This window comes from Acanthisitta chloris, unplaced genomic scaffold (assembly GCF_000695815.1).
Source record: "Acanthisitta chloris isolate BGI_N310 unplaced genomic scaffold, ASM69581v1 scaffold8857, whole genome shotgun sequence".
Classification (NCBI taxonomy): Eukaryota; Metazoa; Chordata; class Aves; order Passeriformes; family Acanthisittidae; genus Acanthisitta; species Acanthisitta chloris.
Window position 1 is genome coordinate 24,891 of NW_008682010.1, and position 21,339 is coordinate 46,229.

The 21,339-nt window shown below is 37.6% G+C and overlaps 1 protein-coding gene across 1 annotated transcript in view; it reads left to right on the forward strand.

Annotated features, from left to right (window-relative positions):
- Positions 1-21,339, forward strand: part of PKN2 (protein kinase N2) — a 28,882-nt gene that overhangs the window by 1,537 nt on the left and 6,006 nt on the right. The window contains exons 2-14 of the mRNA XM_009078317.1: positions 6,571-6,722; positions 11,176-11,293; positions 12,860-13,005; positions 13,106-13,319; positions 16,000-16,185; positions 16,465-16,574; positions 18,298-18,441; positions 18,584-18,659; positions 18,989-19,145; positions 19,406-19,535; positions 19,965-20,101; positions 20,191-20,266; positions 20,349-20,440. Of these exons, the coding sequence (XP_009076565.1) occupies positions 6,571-6,722; positions 11,176-11,293; positions 12,860-13,005; positions 13,106-13,319; positions 16,000-16,185; positions 16,465-16,574; positions 18,298-18,441; positions 18,584-18,659; positions 18,989-19,145; positions 19,406-19,535; positions 19,965-20,101; positions 20,191-20,266; positions 20,349-20,440 (1,738 nt within the window). The remainder of the gene's footprint in view (positions 1-6,570; positions 6,723-11,175; positions 11,294-12,859; positions 13,006-13,105; positions 13,320-15,999; positions 16,186-16,464; positions 16,575-18,297; positions 18,442-18,583; positions 18,660-18,988; positions 19,146-19,405; positions 19,536-19,964; positions 20,102-20,190; positions 20,267-20,348; positions 20,441-21,339) is intronic.

Here is a 21,339-nt window from a genome sequence, read left to right on the forward strand (position 1 = left end):
TACAAACTGTGTATAGACAAAATATTAAAAATCTGTGCAGACACAAATTTGCAGAATTCTTCTAGTAGTAGAACTCAAAGTGGATGATCACAGAATGCTTGTTGGAATGCTCCCTTCCAGTGTAGCATTTAAAAAACCTTATCATAATGAGTTAATGAGCAATATTGTCATTGCGTGACTCGTGAAGAGCAGTAGGGGTTCAAAGGCTAAAAGATCATGGTTGATAAATATATGTGCTTCTACATGCTTTTGTTGCACGCTAAACTTCTTAGTACTGTGTTTTTAAATTCCATCCTGTTCAAAATGTTCTTGGTAGATTGTACAGTCTTAATTATTGAAATATGCAAGAAGAAACTTAGTAATTCTATTGAGGTCTTTATATTCTCTGTGTAGTATCACATCAGGTATTCCTGTATAAAAAACATTTCATAGAATATATTGCATAATCTTCTGGAGGAAAAAAAAAGTAGGTTTAGTTCTATTCATATCTCTTTTTAAATCAAAGATTTACAAGCACCCACCCTCCAAAACTGAAATGCTTGAGTTTTTTATACTGTTAGCCTTGTAACTTAATTGCTTGTCCCCTTCCTCATTCATGGTCAGTAATTCATGAAGGGGAAGCACTGTCAGTAAATGTTTTGTCTGTCTAAAGAGTAATGGGTGCAAGTCACCTAAGTGATATTCTGATTTTTAATGCTGAAGTCTTAGGTTGAGCTTGAGGTATTAGTGAGCTTGGCCTTCGCAAAGTAAGATTGGTAATATAAAAGTTATGACATGCCAACTGTGCAGGGCAGGGGATGTATATATGTGTACAGACACGTAATATTGAGGAAGCACATACACACACCACCCTAAAGGTCACTGCCATCTCACATCAGATGCCTCTGTGAGGAGGTCTCAGGTATCGCAGTTTGGGAATTCTTGTTTTTGCTTGGAATGGGCAGTGAATTTAATAACCATTTACCGATGAATATGGGAGCTCCCTGAATAAGTGCATTGTCTCCAGAGGTTATCTTTATTCCATGTTACTGCTTTTCAGTTAGCTTGTGTTTGACCTTCTTCTGGTCGGTTAGTAACAAGTTATTTAAAAGAGAGAAGGAAATATGTGGGAAATTTTTAGGCTCTGCAGATTATGAATGCTGAAAATAAAGAGGGTCAAAGAGCTGTGGGAGTCAAGGTCTGTGTTCTCTTTATGTACTTTAGTATTTTTAAGAGGTGGCCCTGTGTTTTTCCCTGTCTTATAGAATATATCATATGGGGTTTTGTAGGTTCTAAGTAGCAAAGTCAGGATTGAGATCCATTGAGGTGATGATGCCTTTGACTTGTCAGGCCTGAAGATATTTGAGCTGTTCTGTTGACTGGTTGAAAGGTCATTATGGTCAGTTGGAACACTCATTTAATCTTCCCTTGTTCCTGTATCTGAAAAGTGGGTGTGAACACATATTTGCAAAGTGCTCCCGATTTAGAGCTGAAGGTGCCACGCAAGCTGCTGTGACTCTTACTGTTGCTTATGGTATCAAGCAGTAACTGCCATTACTTTTTTAACAAACCACTGATTTCTAGTATAACTCCTTTGTAATAAGCACAGTGTAATCAATACATGTTAAAGCCATTCAGTGCAGTGTTTACGAATCTACTGTAGAAAAATGTGTTTTAATAGCATTCCATTCCAAGCAAGTTTAGATGTTTTTAGGGTATTTTGCCTAGAGCTGAAAGCTTTCCAAGTCTTAATGCTGTAGGAAATTATTTTCACGACTGTTTGAAGAATTGATATTAAACTTTAACCAGAAAGTGCAGTTTGCCAAAAAGCCTTTACTGAATGTGAGGATAGATTTGGCAGTGGGTATATGATTCAGAAGCAACTTCTGGTATAACATAGGTGTATTTTACATTATGGGGGTTGCTGATGAATCTAGGTTTGTTTTAGAAGTGAGACTTTGTACCCAAGTCTGCCCTTATCGTGCAGTGCATTAGTCACACTAGGATGCAGAATTTTAAAATTTGTAGGTCAGCACTTCAAACTGAAGCAGAATGCAGCAATGCAAAATGAGTAGCACAAGCCTAGTGACCATTACTGCTGAAAGTCTGAGAGATGTAATGTGCAATGTGGGGATGATTGCTTCTGGTTTAGACAAGAAAAAAATATCTTGAAAACATATAGATGAAACTGGTATTCTTTTTGCATGTCTAAAAAGTAGCAGTGTAGACAGTGGGGTTTTTAATATGATGCAGTGAGGTGTAAGCTTACCTACAGCAAGTCACTGATTTAATTAGGCATGCAGTTAATGCATAGAAAATATATAAATTGGGAAATGAATCTGTTTCATGGAGCTGAAGTGAAGGTGCATAGAGCGGTGTGATGATAGAAGAACCTTTGAGGGAATTGAGGAGACTGGATAAAACATGGAGAACATGAACTCAAAAAGACAAGTTCATGCCTCTTCTTCCATTCTCCTAACTAACTTCTAAGCTATTTACTTTGCATCAAATTTGGCCGTAGGCATCAAAGAAAATAAATTATTTTAAGAATATGATTAGTGGACAGGGGACTGAGAGAGACTGTTGTAGGGATTTCTTTGCTCCTGCAAATGACTGGGTTCATGTCAGACACCAGTGTCCATATAACACCAAGTACTGGAAACTGGTATGGGTAGCAACTAAATTGGTATAGGTAGTGACTTTGTAGACAGCAGACTCCACCTACAAGGCTCATATTTGTAGGAATTTCACTGAAACTGTTGGGAACCTTAATGTAGAATAACAATATTGAAGCAATTTGAAACAATCTCCTGTCATATTTTAGTAGTTAGAATTAGCTGTTACCTAATGGAAATTCAGTTGAACTTCAGAAGTTTTCAGGAGGTCAGTGCTGGATGTTCTCTGAGGGCAGAATATCCACTGCTGCCTTGGACTTACTGATGGCTTGGTTCAAGTGCTGATCCAACTGTCTGACTCCCTGAGAAGAGCCTGATGATCCTCCTTTCCTCCCTTCACCAATGCCTAAACATGCATTGCAGGTATTCTGGTTGGGTATGACACTGATAAGGCTAACTGCAATTAAATATCCTCAAATAAGATTAAAATTAACTATTTACCAAAGGGCACTGGCTGCTAATTGAGTAGCTTAGCAGCATGCTGCAGTGCCATCTGGGAACCCAAATTCAGAAAGTTATATGGGATCCTAGATTTCACACTGGGATTATGGAAGAAATAGCATACTTAGCATCTGGGGAAGAGTCCCCAAAGGAATGAGCAGCAGTCTCAGAAGAGTAGAGTTTGTGTAACTACTCTTAATAAATATAATTTAGATGGGAGTGCTGGTAAAATGCAATTTTAAAGAAATTTTTGCTGGTGAGCACTGTACAAAGACTCAAACGGAAAAGGTTGTCAGAAGAGCAAAGATCACAGTTGAGATAAACGTTTCAGACTGAAAACTGCCATTGTCCTCACGTAATCCGAATATTAAAAAAATTAATCTGTTAAACCATCCCTCTTAACTTCTTTTAAGTTCGATGAGTATATTTTCATGAAGGCAGGATATTGCAGGTGCTGGGGAAGCAGCACTGCAGCTCTTCCAGGCCCCTGGATGTGTGCTAATGAGCCGCACAAAACTCGCCAGTGTTAAGCAACAACATTCATAGTTGTTCAGCAAAATAAGATGCCTGGTTACTTGAAATGAAGTCAAGTCCACTCAAAATGCATCTGTTTCCTCACTTGATATTCACTGTCAAAAATATTTGGGCCTAGGAGCCTGAATCTGTATCCCAGCAGAGCTCTTGCTATCCTATGCGAAGTTGTACTTGAATGCATCCAAAATGGCAACTCTTGTTCTGTCCTTATTGACCAACAAACGTGGCAAACTGGAGAATCTCTTCTGTTCCCCAGTCCCTACTTAGCTACTTGAGTGAAATATAAATTTGGTATGGGTACTTAACTCTTGTTTAAGCATGTACCTAAATCCCATTGATTGAAGTTATCTGGATGAATTTATTACTTATTTGTACTATAATTGATGATGATGATGAAGTCCATTCAGAGGAGATTTGAGCTGCTCAGTACAGTGCTTTACACAAATAGATTGGAGATACAACCTCAGTAGACATTACAAAGGGAAAGGGAAACAGCTAATACAGATGTAGCTTGTAGTGCTGTTGCTATGATTGTCAATGCTTTCCATAACAGAACCGGTTTGTCTGGCTGATTCAAAAATTTAATCTGAATTCTATAAGAAGCTGCCTTGGGCTGCTTACTGAGTGGCAGTGGGGTTGGGGAGATGTCAGGGGGGTAGAAGGGAGTCACTTGGAAACCATTTCTGAAAGGCTGTTGGTAAACTTACTTTTTTTAAATTAAAAAAAATAGCTTTGTTAAGAAGTTTGGGAGTTTAGTGAGCAGCTATTATGCCTGAAGGCCAAAAGTTACTTCTTCCCAGCAATTAGTCCATACTGCAGTAAAGTTTGTTTTGCTGTTGGTTTCTTACATATAGTACAACAATTTAAACTAAACAGCAGTGGGTAGTTTAGGTTCCCAAGTACAGACCAACTCTTGAAATGACCCAGGCAAACGATGTGGTTACACCTTCACAACAGAGACATGCAAAGGGAGATAATAACAGCTGCCTGGGCAACCTGAACCCTGGTATCTCTAATTAGTCCTTAACTTGCAACTTGAGTGTTGTTTTAATGCAAAGGGAGACTGCTTGTGTGCATCTTTAAAAGCTGTGAAAACAGACTGGAGGAGCCCCACAGTCTTCACAGGGATCATCAGAGGGCTGGGATCTTGAAGTGGTACAGGCCTGCATCATAAATTAAAGCTGATATATATTCATTTGCATGATGAATCTACTTTACAAGTAGATTTGACACTGTGACTTTCAAGTTTCATGTTTGTTCTAGTTTTGAATACATTATCAGGTGAGGATTACTTGAATGTGAAGACATAAGTGAGAGGAAAACATGTTGTTAATCTTTGCTTTATTAATAACAGATTTAACGTAAAGCTGTTCAAGTGCAGTTTCACAGAGAAACCAAGCCAAAACTCTGAGGAAAAGGATGAATGGCAAAACAGATGAGGAATAACACAGGGGGTTTTTTATTATTTTTTCTTAATATCTAGTATTTTCTGTCCTACCTTCAAGTAGTGAGGATGCAGTATGTCTTGAAGTGGCTTGAAGAGTGAATTAACAGCAGAGGAAATTAAAACTTCTCCTTACGTGATGTCTGTATGTAACCTCAGCAAAGATTGCAGTTTAGGAGGAAATTACACAGCAAACTTGAAAGTAAACTGTATTTAATCTCTAAAACTAGCTATCAGAAGCTTTTACACAAGAAATATGAAATAGCAGATAAGACATCTCCCCATGACACTTCATAATTAATAATTTGTAAGTTACTAGTGCACTGCCTGTGTTTTCTGATAATTGAGTATTTCAGAAACTTGATTCATCATCCTAGTTTTAATTCAAGGAAAAGTAACTGAAATTGGAAAAAAGACTGTACTGTTGGGATTGGATAAATATTCTTTTCCAGGAGAACAACTAATGTCATTTGTCCACAGACAAGGTATTCCCTCAGTTATTAGGGTAACAGAAATGAAAAAAAAAATGTACAAATTGTTACAGAGGAAATAATTTATCGTCTTTTGTAAAAGGTTGGGAGAGAAGCTATTGGGACAGTTAGGGAAGATAGCTGAAATGACAGTCATGTTGGAAATACAGTTAAGTACTAGGAAATAGTCCAGTGGCCACTTATTTTCAGTTTGCTAACAGTTCCTCTTGCAGAAGCTGAAATACGAACCAGGGATTACTAGACTGGCTAAGAAAAGTTAAGGCATTTGACTATCTAATTTAATTAATAAAACTAATTTGCATTCCATTAAACTAATCAAACAAGATGGAGACCTAAACACAGTAATATTGTCAAATGAAAAAGCTTTAGCCTTCCCACAGATCACAGTTGTCCAGTAACCTGTCTGCCTATACATCCAGTTATGCCAGAATTCTGTTATGACTCCAGAGCAGAAATCATTCAGCTTTGACTTAGAAAAAGGCTCGTTTTATCTGTCCTTAATTTTGACATAAATGGTGTCTGCAGTGCTCACACTGAAATCGATGAGGACCTACTCAACAGCTGCATTCAGACAATGCTCCTCAGCACTGAGTATTATGAGTTCATTTGGTTTTAAAACACTCAGATTTGGAGTCAAGAGTGTAGGAAAACTTAATGAAAACCTGCATTTTTAAATTGATTGAAGGCATTCCAAAGGCAATAAATCTCCTTTGAAATAAAAATAGAGCTGGCTGCACACCTGGCTGTGTGAGCTGTCCCGGAAGTGCTCCATGTGAATTAGGACACGTGTGGGAGTTGCTGAGCTTTGGGGAGGCTTTGCATGGTAAGGCGCATTTGCTGTGCTGTTGGAAAGTAGCTCTGGATGGGAGAGACAGTCTGATTTCTTATGTATGATGTGCGACAACTTAATAGAATAGAGTGTAAGATGGGTTTGGGGAAAGTGGTTTGTTTTTTTTTATTTCCTGTTTCTCTTCTGCACGCATTACATCTTACCTTTGATTCACAGATTGTCCTAGCACTCCTGATACTCCCAATAGCGATCCTCGGTTTTCTACTAACAACAGATTGATGGCCTTAAAGAAGCAGTTGGATATAGAACTGAAGGTAAAACAAGGAGCAGAAAATATGATACAGATGTACTCAAACGGCTCTTCAAAGGTAAGGCTTTGGAACACTTAAACTTGAAATGACTGTGGATTTTCATATTGCTGTGGTGTGACTGTGCAGTGTATAAACAGTGTGCAAGTTCAGTATTTTTAGTTTTATATATATATATAAAAAACTATATATATTTACACTATATATATATTTAGTATTTTTAGTTTGGGGTATATTTTTGTTAAACAGTGATGTCAAGTCTGCTACAAATTACTATAGCGTGTTTTGTTGTGATTTGATACCCACTCAAGTGATTGTTTTATCAGTTTGTCTAGATGCAGTTCAACCTCAATAACAAATCCGACTTACTAAATTTAGTACATCTAGTAATCTTCGGCCATGTGTGATTCACTTAGCAGCAAAGCTTGGTATGACACTGGCTGCTGTCTGGTGCTCTTCCTAGCTTCACTCAAAAGGAAAAAAACATAAGTTTAAAACTGTAATGTGTGTGATAATTACAAAAAAGGCAGCATGCCAAGTGTGCTCCTGGAATGGTCATGTAGTTGCAGTTAGCAGTAAAAAGATCTGCACCAAATACTTATTTCAATAAGATGTGTATATTGTTCTGATAGAGTTGTCATAACCTGCGTTGTTGCACGTGCACATAAGATACATGTGGAAATAATTTTTTTTATGGCAGTGTGGTATTCTAGAGGTATCATCTGATCGCATAATGTGAAATTATAAATAAAGCAACACTAATTCCTTGGTCCAAATTTTAAATGTTTCCACTCACTCTGTCTTGATAGCACCCAAGTTTTTCCAAGGAGATAGGGGAAAGTGTTTGCTAATCTCTAAACGGGTTCAACTTATTACATACTACTTAACAGGTAATAAAATTCATCATAGTCTATGAATCCCTTAACTCAAGTGAAAAGACATGACAAACCTTTTAAATGAACGAAAACAAAAATAATCAACAAAAACAAAACCAGAAACTAACCAAATTAATACAAAAAAACCAACACGTATTTTATGAGTATGAGGGAGTCAGAGTTCTCAGAAGAAAGGGAGGAGATCCTCTACTTACCTGCCCCTTCACCTTTCATTTGTTACTCATTACCTGATCCTTTAATTTACTTCTACTAAATCATTAAGGAGGTGAATTTCCAAACTAAGGGGAAACACAAGCATAGATCTAACAAACAGTATGTAGTACCTTGGTTAGATGTTTCTGTGTCCAGACAGTAGTAAGTAGAATTGAAATGTTTCAAGATCTTAACTGAGCCAACACCTAGCTAGGTCAGTGAACTTAGTGAAAAGAATTGTTTGGCTTGAAGAGTAAGCATCCATGAATTATGTTGCTGCCCCTTATAACTGATGCTAACCAGAAAGTGTTGGAAAGGAACTTCATGTTTCTGGAGGAATTTGTGCTAGGGATTGGTGGAGAGGCAGATCACTTTATATCTGCCTACTGTTTGACTTTCTTTTAGTTCAAAACAATGTCAGTGAACACTGTTTGCCCCCCAGAAAAGTGAGTTTAGACTAGATGGACCATAGGGGCCATCAAGCTCATTCTGTCCCAGGTAACCTTATCTGAAAGTGGCCTGTAACATACTAGCTTGGGGCAAATGGAAGAAATACCTGGAGTGTACATTATGACTAAGGGCCTGGGAATGTTGGCCATGCACCACAGTGCCTCAGCTCCTGGAAACCCTTGGAGTCTATATCCTCTGGGGCCATGTACTTAACATCAGGTACACTTAAAACTAATAATCAGCTGACCCAAATGGATCAAAAGACATACATGAATTAGGTTCCTAATAAACCCTCAGTAAGTAACCTTATAACAGGCTGAAAAACTTAACTAAATGCTCAGGCTGTAATATTAGACATTGTTAGCAGGCTTTGATCAGACTAGGTCGAAAGGATAAATTCTGCCTTGCTTTATGACTGAGGCATGTAATTAAAATTTATGATTGAATCTTGTATTTGCAATTGGTAAATACTTAAATCAGCCTACCAGACTGGGGGTATATAGTAACTGGGCTGCAGAGAGCAAGCTGGAAAGCACCAGGGCATTGCCAGCTGCCTCAGCACGCAGGATGGAGATGGTGCGTACTCATTCTCTCGTTTCTTAATACTCAGTAGTGAGTTGGGTTGGCAGATCTGAACCATAGGCTTGAGCATGCTGATTATGCTTTAAAAAGCAGAGCTTAAAAGAACCCAATGTCTGGATGAGGTGGGCAAAAGGGGCAGGAAATTCCCAGTTTGAATCCAACCCCAGTAATCCTGTGGTTCTTTAAAAAGTAGTCACAGGACCCTCTTTAAAACCATACCAAATTAATTTGTGACCTTTATTCAAGTGTACTATATAATCTAATTTCAAGTCTGTTGTATTATTTTCAGATCTAAATTTAATGGAGGGAGGTAATAATTTTTTTCTGAAAATGAAGAAGCAGTCTGTTAATAAACCCATCATCTCATGGGAAGCTGTTCCCTTTGCACTTACTCTCCTTGCTTCAGTAACATTCTGCTCAACCTATTCGGACTTAAGTGTTTCTGAGATAACGATCCTCTTTTCTTGGGTGTGTGTGGGTTCTCCCAGATCCCATGACAGCTTTGCAGATCAGTTTTACAGGCACTGTCAGTTCTTCTGTACTCCGAAGATACATTGAAATACTTTGTATTCAGGCTCTAACACTAAAAGAGCTGCTGAGTATTGCACATCCATTCGGATTGTGAAGATGGGAATCAGTACTGTCTCTTGAAAACATAAGGATATCTCTATAATCCTGAATTGCCTCCATTCTACACATTTAAGGGATGATGTTGCCCCTGAGCAAGCAAACTTCTTGCAGTAAGAGGATATGATGGACAATCAAAAGCAGCAAGATCAAAAATAAGATAAAAGTGAAGATACAGACAAAGAAATACAGTGTATTTATACATCAGAATGATGCATGGATAAGGTTTAATACAGGATTGTAGAGGTGCTTGTAATCTGTTACTTAGCTCCTATGCTCTGCTAAAGACAGTGGTTGTTTCAAAAGTTCACATTTGTATTTGAGAAGGCATTGGCTTAGGAAATTCAGTGTGATCATTAACTAGTCGGATAGTGGAACATGGAATCTTAAAATATGAAAACTAGTGGGATCTCCCTGAAATGTTGCTTAATACTGAAACTTAAAACCAAGAGTTCTGAGACTGGTGGTCAGAGGAGGCACAATTTCTTCCCATGCAGCCAAAGCCTTTTATGTGTATCTGTTGGCATATATGCCCTGCAGAACATGGGGCATCATCAAAATATCTGAGTGAGTAATATGTTAGGTGCAAGGTCATAGAGGAACTCTATGAAGGTAAATTTTTCAGCATACAGATTTTTCTCACAACATGCTTCATGGTGCCAGCATTTCTAGCTCTGGGATCTCTCTGCTTCACTGCAGTTCTTTGTCTTCATTGTGGCAAGGGAAAGAATTTAATTTCTTTTTCTTAAATAATTGATAACTTCATTATAAAATTAAAAATATAAGTATAAACCATGTCTATGGGAAAGTAACTTATTAATGAGGTTATAGAGTAGCTACAAAATGAGTTAACTAAAATACCCTTTGGGCTGTAACAAGTGTGATACACATCTGTGCTGAGTGCTGTTAATTACTGTGATGGATTGGTACTGCATGGACAGGACAAATAGACTGCCTTAAGTTTCCTTATACCCTTTTTTTTTTTTCTTCCTGCAAGTCAGATCACCTTTAAGTTATCTGGTAATTCCCAAAGCATAGAGAGAGATCTATGCAGCAGCCATAGAAGTTCATGAAAGTTCATCTTCAGGAATGTTCTCTGCTAAACTTCTCCTTGTGATACTGCTTTTGAAAACAAAAATTGGCTATCTTAGTTTATTTAGATACTTAAGTACTGTACTTAAGCTGCAGATGAAAATAGCTAATGAAGTAGCCCTTGTTTATGTATTTATTAGTGCAATATTCAGCTTTGACTTGTTCAGGAAAACATACTGCAGACTTTATTAATAGTGTCCTGTGTAAGGTAACTTCACCTCTATAATTTGAAAATCAGCTCAGGTGAATTACTAGAATTATTTTTACATGGACTTAGGACTAGCAAATGTCTCTATTACAAGAGCTGTTACCATACAGAAAATGCAAGTCATTCCACGTAGTGTGGAGGCATTTTGCACTTATTATCTTCACCTTTCCTTAGTATCAGCTGACAAACATTAATCTACACACGTAATGTTGCTAGATGCTGCCTCCTTCATTCAGCTTTAAACACACAAAGTTTCCATGGGAGGGGCTCACAGTCTTTAATCAACCAATGCCTCTGCCCTAACTTAATTTCCACTAATACCCTGATGTGGTTAGTTGAATTGGTCTGATATACTAAATGGAATACATAGATTTAGTTCTTCTTCCTAAGTATGTGGGGTTTGAAACATTCAGTGTTTTGTTCCATGAAGAGTTTATGATTTGAACTTCTCTGTTTGTTTTAACAGGATCGAAAACTTCTTGCCACAGCTCAGCAGATGCTTCAGGACAGCAAGACAAAAATAGAAGTTATAAGGATGCAGATTCTTCAGGCAGTCCAGACCAATGAACTGGCTTTTGATAATGGTGATGGTGTAGAAAGGAAATACGAATCATTAATGTCAGAGTGCCATGTAGATGTGCACCCATATGCTCACAGAGTTACTGTAAATTTCTAGTAGGAACATTTGACAAAGCTTGCAAGCACAAAAAATAATCTGAGTCTAGGCAGAACTTTGTGTGTGTTGGGATGCCAAATCTGTCTTGAAGGAAAATACCTTGAGCTTAATGAAGAGAGATACAATCTCTCTTCAGCATCCTTTTCATAGTTTATGCAGTCCATTTTTGCCTTGTGGTTTTCCCTTCTCCCTTTTTGCATGCTTTCTTTTGTCTTAACAATAACTAGTAATTTTCTTTAAAGCATATAATCTTTTCACTATCCTAAAAAAAACCCCTGATGCAGGTACAAAGCCTGTTTGTCATACTTATTATTACTAATGGGAGCACAGAGGGAGGCAGATTTTTCCTGTCTTTATGGGTATTTGGGCTAGATTAAGTGGTAAACAACTACATTCAGAGCAACAAAACCCCCAGTGTTTTTAAGATAACCCGACGTGAAATACTCATGCTGCATTTCAAAAGTAGTTTTATACCTACATTTCCATGGAAATCTTTAAATAATTTCAAAAATGACTCCTGAACTCTAAAATCTTGAATGTGCTATAAACTCGTGAGCATATTGGTACATCTCTAAGTCTTGAACTTTATTCATATGCATTTCTGAGTTTTGAAGTTGTATGACAATGCTCAGAGCCAGGGCCTGGATATATCCTAGATAATGCAAAATTTGTGTGTGTGTGTGTGTGTGTCGTGTTTTGTGGGGTGTGAGGTGATGGGTTTTCTGTGCTTGTTTTCACACGCTCATTTTTTTACCACCCCATTTTAGCACATGGATTATGTATATCACTTTTTTAAAAGAAAAAGAGCTAGAGAAGGCTTTCAAATGTCTCTTTGTGTTCTTGCTGTTCTTAGGGCTTTAAACAGAAAGAAATATATCCAGAAAATTGTCTGTTTAGGAAATCTAAACACTGTAAGAAGTGAGCATTAGAGTGGTTCACTCGAGCCATTGGGGAAGGCAGTGTGTGGGATTCTCTGTGCTGGCAGAAGCCACATTCCCTGGGATTTCATGTCAAGCAGGAGGATTATCAGAAACAGATCAGGGATCTACTTGGCTACAGAGTAGTTTAAAAGATAAATCCTCAGACTGTAGTTCAGAAGTGGTGAAGTCGCAAAACTTCCTTCTTGCTAGTTGAATATTTGGAAGATTTGGCTTTCATCCCTCAACTCCCCTGAAGCCATGTTCTTTTTCTCACATCCTTGAGCAATTCTAGCTCCTCAAGGAGTAGGGCCTGTTTATTGAACTGAGGCCTTGAGCAATTATTTCTTCACTCCAATGCAGATGCTTAAAATTTCACTGTTGTTTTTATGACATACTTCAAGCTTCTCTTTGCACTACCAAATACACATCTTTTTTTTTTATTCTTTTTTTTATGTTCTTCTCCCCTCTGTTTATATGGGGGAGAGGTTAATAGTAAAGAAATGAAACCTGGATGTTGTCTTCAATGAAGATTGTTTGTTTATATCTCTTTGCAGCAAAGCCTGTGATAAGCCCTCTTGAACTCCGAATGGAAGAATTACGGCATCATTTTAGGATAGAGTATGCTGTAGCAGAAGGTGCAAAAAATGTGATGAAATTACTTGGATCTGGGAAAGTTACCGACAGAAAGGCACTTTCAGAAGTAATTTATGTCATTACAATTTTTGATAGTTTGTTTTAAAGGTTCTTTCAAGAAAAGAAAAGAATTGAATTTTTTCAATATTTTTTTTTATCTTAAAAAGGCACAAGCAAGATTTAATGAATCAAGCCAGAAGCTGGACCTCTTGAAGTATTCACTGGAACAGAGATTGAATGAACTTCCTAAAAACCATCCCAAAAGCAGTATTATTATAGAGGAGCTTTCATTAGTCTCTTCGCCCACATTAAGTCCTCGTCAGAGTGTAATATCTACTCAAAACCAGTATAGTACACTGTCCAAACCAGCAGCTTTAACAGGTATGATTTATGGAGCTTTTTGGCGCCTTTTTTTAAACTTAATTATTTGTTTAAAACAAGTCTTTAGTGCCAACTGTATTTCTTTCTGGATGTATTTAATTGTTGTTCTTTTCCTGGACAAAGGCATTTAGAATTTCCAAGTTCAAAAAAAATGAAAAAATATGCAGATAACTTTCTTTGATTTGTTTGTTGCCCTTTTATAATCTTATTGAAAAAGTGGAGTTCTGGCCTTAAATTAGCTCACTTTGGAATGCTTTTGCTCATGTTTACTCAAGGCCTTTTGTCTCTAGATTATCAAGCACTTAAAGGCAAATCATAGGATCGTGGGATTTTTTAGGGGCTAGAATGGACCTTACAGATCATCTAGTCCCAACCCCTGCCATGGGCAGGGACACCTCCCCACTAGAGCAGGATGCTCAAGGCCTCATCCAGCCAAATAAGTATCATATCCCCATTTTACAGATGGGGAAACTAAGTTGCAGAAGGGTTAAGTGAACTGCTCTGATCATACAAGCAGGTGGCAGAGCTGGAGATAGGCACCCAGCTTTTCTCCCAGTTACTGTTTTACCCACTGGACCTCCCTGGCTTTCTGCAAAGTGAGATTTGTGCTACCAAACCAGGCATTGTATTTCTAGTCCAGGGACTGAGATCCTAACAGATACACTTGCAACCATTGAAGACTCTATTTGTTGGTGTCAGTTGTTTTCCTTGCAATTAAACATGGGGCTGATTTTTTTTTAAGTGACTTTTAAGCTACTGTGAGGGAACAGCACATTTATAGATGAATATAAGACTTAAGAACTTCTCATAATTTGTGTTCACCTGGAGTTATTCTTCCTGAGAAGTTAACTGTTTCAAGGGATGAACCATGCTTTAACAAAGCTCTTGAACATTTGCCTTCTAGTGTCTTAAAAGAAAAACATGATTTTGACTACTTGGGGTATGTTGCTTTACTAAATTTCTTTAATAAGTGGTCATATAAGAATTACTAGAACAGATAAGTTTGATTTCCTGTTTTGTTTCCCAACACATTTTACTGTAACTGTTCAACCTACAATTAACAAAGTAAGTTTATCACAAAAACTCACCTGTAATCTAAATATTGCTGAGGCGATACATGCGTAACTGAAAGCAGAATTTAGTTTTGAAACACTGTGGGGTTATATTTTAAAGCAAAGAGGAACTCTGCTGCTGAGCTGCAATAATAATAATAATAAAATTAAGCAAGTCTACTTGTCTTCCGTTTTGGTGCATCAGAACCTCAACCAAGACTCCTTGTAAAGTTGTGTGGTAAGGGGAACTTTTTTCATCATATGAAATCTGGAATGATCAGTGGCCATGGGCAGGAAGTATCATGTTTTGGGCTTAAAACAGCTTTCTTGGCTTTTTTTTTTATTTGCCTGTAATGCATAATCAAGGGTCAGGTACATTATAGTGACAATTCCTCCTTAAATATGGTTTACTGATACATGTGAACAGCTTTTAATAGAAATTGTCAAGACAGAGCTGCATACTTGCAAAGTTCTTAACAGTTTCACTTTCATATTGACTGCACAAAGAGCTTTTGTGTTGAACTGGATTTAAATGAACAGTGTCTTTGTGTTTTGCCTCTAACACTTTGTGGAAAAATAGAGCAGTGCTACTGTCATACTTCTTAAAGTGCATCAGCATAACTTTCTGATATGCATCCAGTCCTAATACAAGACTGTAGCCTTTCTGCTTATTAATTTCTTTTTTTTTTCTAAACAGAGTTTGGGAATGAAGTGTTCTTTTACCTTTTAACCTGTTTCGGAAGCCAATAGCATCTCTTTGTCTTCATAGCCTAATGCTTAGCTGTCACTTACGGCTGTTAGTTCCCTACAGGTTGGGATTTCTTCTTAGACTGGTTTCTTGGTGTCTGTTCTGTGGGCTATGATGTTACCAGACCATTTTTAGGTCAAGTCTGACTTAAGTTTCTGTTACCAAAGAGTACTTTTAAGTTTCACAGTTCAGTACATTTGCTGTCAAAAGAAGATTGCATTTAGGAGCTGCATTTCTAGCTGACACTATGATTCTGAACTGGCTAATTTTGCCAGTTCTAGCAGTTAACTTTGTCAGTGTTGGTGGTGTCACAGTTCTACAGATGTTATCTTGTACAGGATGAAGGCAGCCTACTGTTTTTGTAACTATCTGTGGTATTCAGATGTTTTTTGTGCTGCTGGAGGAAACTCTTCAATTTGAGCAGCAGCCTCTAGACCCCATTTGGTTAAAGTTGTAGAAGGTTTGGAAGAGTAGCTTCTTGTCTCAGCTTTTACACATACAAATCAGTCAAGTTGGAACAATTTAGTGATTTTTAAATTATATCCTAACTCAAATTTAACTTTAACATGCAGCCGGCAAATGTGATTTCTGAATGTAGTCAAACAAATTTGTAGTTTCAATAGTTATTGAAACTTATTTTGTGTTATTTTGGTGAACTGTTGCTCTTTCTAGAAGGTTGAGTCCCACATATTTGACTTTTAATGCTTTTATTTTCAGTATTTATGTCTGTCTTGGATCTGTCTTTTGATTTCATCTGATATTTCTGTTAGACCCTGCAGGGGTCAGAATGTGAGCTATTGCCATCAATCAGTCAATAGTCATTGGCTTTGCTTACTTAAGAACAGAAGTCTTTGATAAACCATTGTCTGTCTTCTTCTAGGTACCCTGGAAGTTAGACTAATGGGCTGCCAGGATATTTTGGAAACTGTCCCTGGTCGATCCAAAGCCACATCGATTACGTTACCTGGTTGGAGTCCAAATGAAGCCAGATCATCTTTCATAAGCAGACCCAGTAAAAGTAAAAGTGGGAGCAGTAGGAACCTTCTGAAAACTGATGACTTGTCCAGTTCAGTATACTCTTCTCTTATTTTTATGCATGTCTTTTATTTACATTTTCATGTGCCATGTTCTGTAACTTAAAATTCTAAATTGTTGCAAAGCTTTAAACTTACCTATTTCTTCATCTGTCAAGTCATTACCAAAACCAAAAGTACAACCAAGCTATTATAACCATAAGAGCCAATTAAATATGAGATTACATTTTTAAGGGAAACTCACTGGAGGTTTTTTGTTTGCGGAAAATCCTCTTAAAGATTTAAGCTGAGTTTGTGTGCTTTGCTTGCAGATGAAGTCTGTGCTGTACTGAAGCTGGATAACACTGTGGTTGGTCAAACTAGCTGGAAACCGATTTCCAATCAGTCATGGGATCAGAAATTTACACTGGAACTAGACAGGGTAAAAATGTGGCCTCATTCATTGACAACTGTTGTCGATTCTTTGGGTTAATTTCATGTTGCTTTTTCGTTTTCCGCTGTTCCGTAATTTTGTTCAAATTTCAGATGTGCAAGTATTCCCATCCTTCCCAGCATGAGCTCCCTAGGGTTAAGCTGCATTCATGAAATTTTACCTTTTCTGGCCTACTAACTGGTGTGATATTTTTATCCAAGACCTAGCACTTAGTGGGTTTTTAGCCTGTGATATATGGTGCTTATGTTTTTATTTGTTTCATCAGCTTTTCATTCTTTATCAGTAGATTGTAGTATCAGATGCAGTTTGGATATTTTGGTAAAGCTATGTCATGGAATTTTTACAGTGCTTCTGAAGTGTTCTCATGCAAAGCTGATCAGTTCTTCAGGAATAATAAATTTGCTAATAGTTCTGTCCTATAACTTCAAATGTGAGTTGGAGGACACAAGTATTGAATTGATACTTATGAAATAGAATTTGTCATATAAGTTTAATCAAGCAATTAGATACCTGATAGTCATAGTATTTTAAAGTACAAGGATTACTTATTCCAACAGTGTTTAATAGACTGAAAATTAAACTATGTTCTAGGAGCTTAAATGTTACCTCCAGCATAAGTTTAAGACACATGAGAAAAAAGCAGCCACCTTCCTGTTTTTGCTTCCTCCCTGCTGAGCCCCACCCCGTTGAGCCTCAAACCAGATTCTCTCCATCTACGGAGGAAACTGTTTTAGACCTGCAGGTAGAGAAATTTTGATTTGAACCAGAAATAGATTCTGGTTAGGAGTCGTGCAGAACAAAATGAGCAGCTGTGGAGCCCTGAAGCCTTGATTAAGAGTAGATTAAGTGTAGAACTACTCAGTGTAGTTGCTGCTCCTACCAGCCTGCTGTGTGTCATGGTCACTACTTAAGAACTGGGTATTTGATGCTTTATGGTGCCAGAGAAGTACCTTGCTTCGCTGAGCACGGCCGTGTATCCTTAGGTATTTGAAATGCACAATCCAAACATGTTTGAGTTCTGAACTTTTATGTCAGTTAAAACCTGTCATAGACAGTAAACTGATGCATCATGATGGAATTAAAGTAGTTACATCTGATGCTGATGTTGTATTGTATTGCAGGATTCTTCACATTTTGTGACAAGTTTTTGCAATGAGCATATAAGACACCCCAAGAATATATAAATCCCACCAGTGAGATAGAGCAGTGGTTCTTGTTAGTTGAAAGTTTTTGGCCCTTCTTCACAATCATGTTATAAAAACTGTATTTCTAGAGATGCTGTATGAAGTCTTGTGTCATCATGTCTATGCAGGTACTAAACTGTCTGCAGCTGTGAAGTGTAGTCAATACTTGTAAATAATATGGTTGGGGTTTTTAAACACAGAAATTTGTTGTCAGAGCATGAGGTAAAATACCTTGAACAAGCAGTGTTGTTAGACTGACTCAAAGTCTGGTGACTGTGACTCTGTCCATCCACTCCTGGGGGGAATTTTACAGTTATACTTTTATTTGGGCACTGGTGATCACAGCTGAACTGAAGTGAAATGCTGTGATCATCCTAGGGAGAGCTCGTTCAGTCTGGCTGGTTAGCCCTGGCACTCTCCCAAAGTAACAGCTCTGCATCTTGGAGTTGCTAGACCTTAGATTGTACAGGAGTAACTGTTGGAGAACAATTAAAAATAAGTAATTTCCTGTGTGTTTCCTGTCGTAGTCACGTGAGTTAGAAATCTCAGTTTATTGGCGTGACTGGAGATCTTTGTGTGCAGTCAAGTTTCTGAGGTTGGAAGATTTCCTGGATAACCAACGGCATGGCATGTGTCTGTATCTGGAGCCCCAGGGCACTCTGTTTGCAGAGGTAAGAATGTTGCTTTGAAACCCTTGAACATACTTGCAAGTATTTATTGTATTGCAGAGTAGTTTCAGAAGTTTTCCTTAAACTTTTATGAATGCATTTTGTTCTGAAACTTGAATGATAACACACATTATTTGAACTGCAGGTTACATTTTTTAATCCAGTTATTGAAAGAAGACCAAAACTCCAGAGGCAGAAGAAGATCTTTTCAAAACAACAAGGTGATTGTTTAATATAAACATGTAAAGCTTAAAAATTGTATAGATCTGTGATTTATTTTTTTTTAGACAGAGTCCTAATGTTTGCCTGTAATAAAGCTATTGATAATGAAGGATTTGGCATTGCATTTAGAAATGTTTTGTATTAGAATTCCTTATTATGCATTAGCATTTAATAGTGAATAATCAGGAATTGCTAAGGAATATGCCAAATCGAGTTTGTTCTTCATAAACTATAAATTGATTGACATTGGGGTTTTTTAATTATTACTTCTGGTAATAAGGAAGGAAATTATTTGCACTCTGTTTTCTTTTTTTCACAATGTCTATAGGCAAAACATTTCTCAGAGCTCCTCAAATGAATATTAATATTGCCACTTGGGGAAGGCTGGTAAGGAGAGCTATTCCTACAGTGAATCACTCTGGCACCTTCAGCCCCCAAGCATCAGTGCCTGCGACTGGGTCAGTGGTTGATGCACAGATTGTTGGGTAGGTGATCTCTGCAGCTTTTAACTACTCTGAAGTGCAAGAGTAACAGTGAGATGTTTCTGCCCTAATGATGTATGTTGAGCCTGCTTCTCTGCAAGACTGCAGACCTTTCCATGTTTTCATTATGGACATCCATTTTATAGCTAGATACACAAGGTTTGGTTTAGGAGAAATCTACATAACATGCACTTCTAAATTTATTTTCATATGACTAAAACAGTCTCTGCTATACATTGAGGAGTTACTTATTTTCTTGCCAGTGACTCTCCTGTAGCCAAATTGGACTTTGAACTGGAGCCTGAGCCTCCACCTGCTCCACCCCGTGCATCTTCCCTTGGAGAAATATGTGAATCTTCCTCTGATATAAAGGCTCCTGATGTGCCATCTCAGGCAAGTAACTTTTAAGAATTTTGGGTTATGCAGTTTAATAGGATTCTGATATTGGATGGATTTCTTCCCTTATAGATCAGCATAAGCTCCCTTAGCTTCCACGTACAGAACTGTCTCAAGAGAATCCTCTGATTGCTATTGGTGGCAAACTGTTTCCATGGTTGGTGTATTTATCTCTCCATGTCATTGGTTCCACCAGACAAAAAACAAAAGCCCCAAATCCTTAGAGCATTCAGGATGAAAGAGCAGAATGACTGGAGCAGTAGGTTTCATCAGTCTGTGAAAAGTTTGCTTATCTATATCATCTGAAAGTGCCATTTTAGCCTGGGTAATGGGTGTATTAAGAATTTCACATACTTATAATAAAACTTCTGCATTCATTTTCTTCCACAATCAGTTTTAAACTTTCAGATCTCTTTTTCTCCACAGGATGAAGTAACAACTTTTGATTTTGAAAATGGCAGAAATAGTATTGTCCCAAAACTCCAGCCTGAAATAATCTGTGAGCCTGATGCTTCCCATTCAGACATGAAATACACCAACACCAGAGAACCTGAAGACAGAAGGTAAAGCAGTGATTTGCTGTTGATCTGAATAATATTTCTGAAAGTTAACAGACTAGAAACTTTACAACTGTGTTTTTTTATTCCCATAGATCGCAACAAAGATTCCAGTTCAGTCTGAAGGATTTCAGATGTTGTGCTGTACTGGGCAGAGGACATTTTGGAAAGGTAAATATCAAAAGGCTACATCAAGTGTCAGGACTATATCAAAAACTAGATACAGCTCTGAAATGAATCTCTTCTGTTTTAGGTGCTGTTGGCAGAGTACAAAAACACAAACGAGATGTTTGCTATTAAAGCCTTAAAGAAAGGAGATATTGTCGCTCGTGATGAAGTAGACAGGTCAGTTTGTAAAACAGAACACATGGATTCCATCAATGAGTTGTTTTCTTTCTGCCTGCAACAGCTGTAAGCTCTACTGGGCAGTGGTTGAATTGAGTGGAGGAGCAAAACAAGTTGTCATGTCCCTGAGTAGCTGCTGCAGACGTGTAGTGTTTCTTCTGGGGCCAGGAGGGAGTGGTGGCACCAGGAATGCTGGTTTGGTTTAGTGCTCCTCTTGCCATGCCTGTAGTACAGCTCTGACTTAGAGCTGGTCCTGGTCCTGGTTTTCATTTGGGTTCTCTTGCAATTATTTATTCTAATTACTTGTTCTATAGATTTTCATCACATTTCAGGATGACAGTGACTGTTTTCTTTACTTGCAAACCCCTGTGTTGGTCTTTCTCAACCTGTAACATACTGTCATACTTTGTCCAGCACATTTTTGTCTGTGTATGCTCCACTGCTGGGTTTTTTTAATCTTTTTGACCCAAAATTCAGGGGGTTTTTTTATTGCTTGAAGGGGCTGTTACAAAACTGCTTAGTTTTAGCACAAGAAGGTGCTTTTATAGCTTTAATAGTGACTATGTTCATTTGCAGGAAGAAAGGTAACTGTATTAAGAATGAGCTACAAATTAACCAATTGGTTTAGGAGAAATAATCAGGAATTACTGTAGATATCTATAATATTGCCACTGGTTTTCTACTTTACATATTATATATAATTAAAGTAAAAGCAGATTGAAGCTAATGTCATGTAGTATCAATTCATACATAGTGCAATCCGAGTATTTGGAAGGAAAATTGTTAGGGCACAATTTTCATGGATTACTAGGTTTCCTGTTTTCATGGAAATCCAGGCATCAACTTACTGTGTGTGCAAGTATTAAAGCCTCTGTCTTGAAACAAATGTTGCTGTCTTG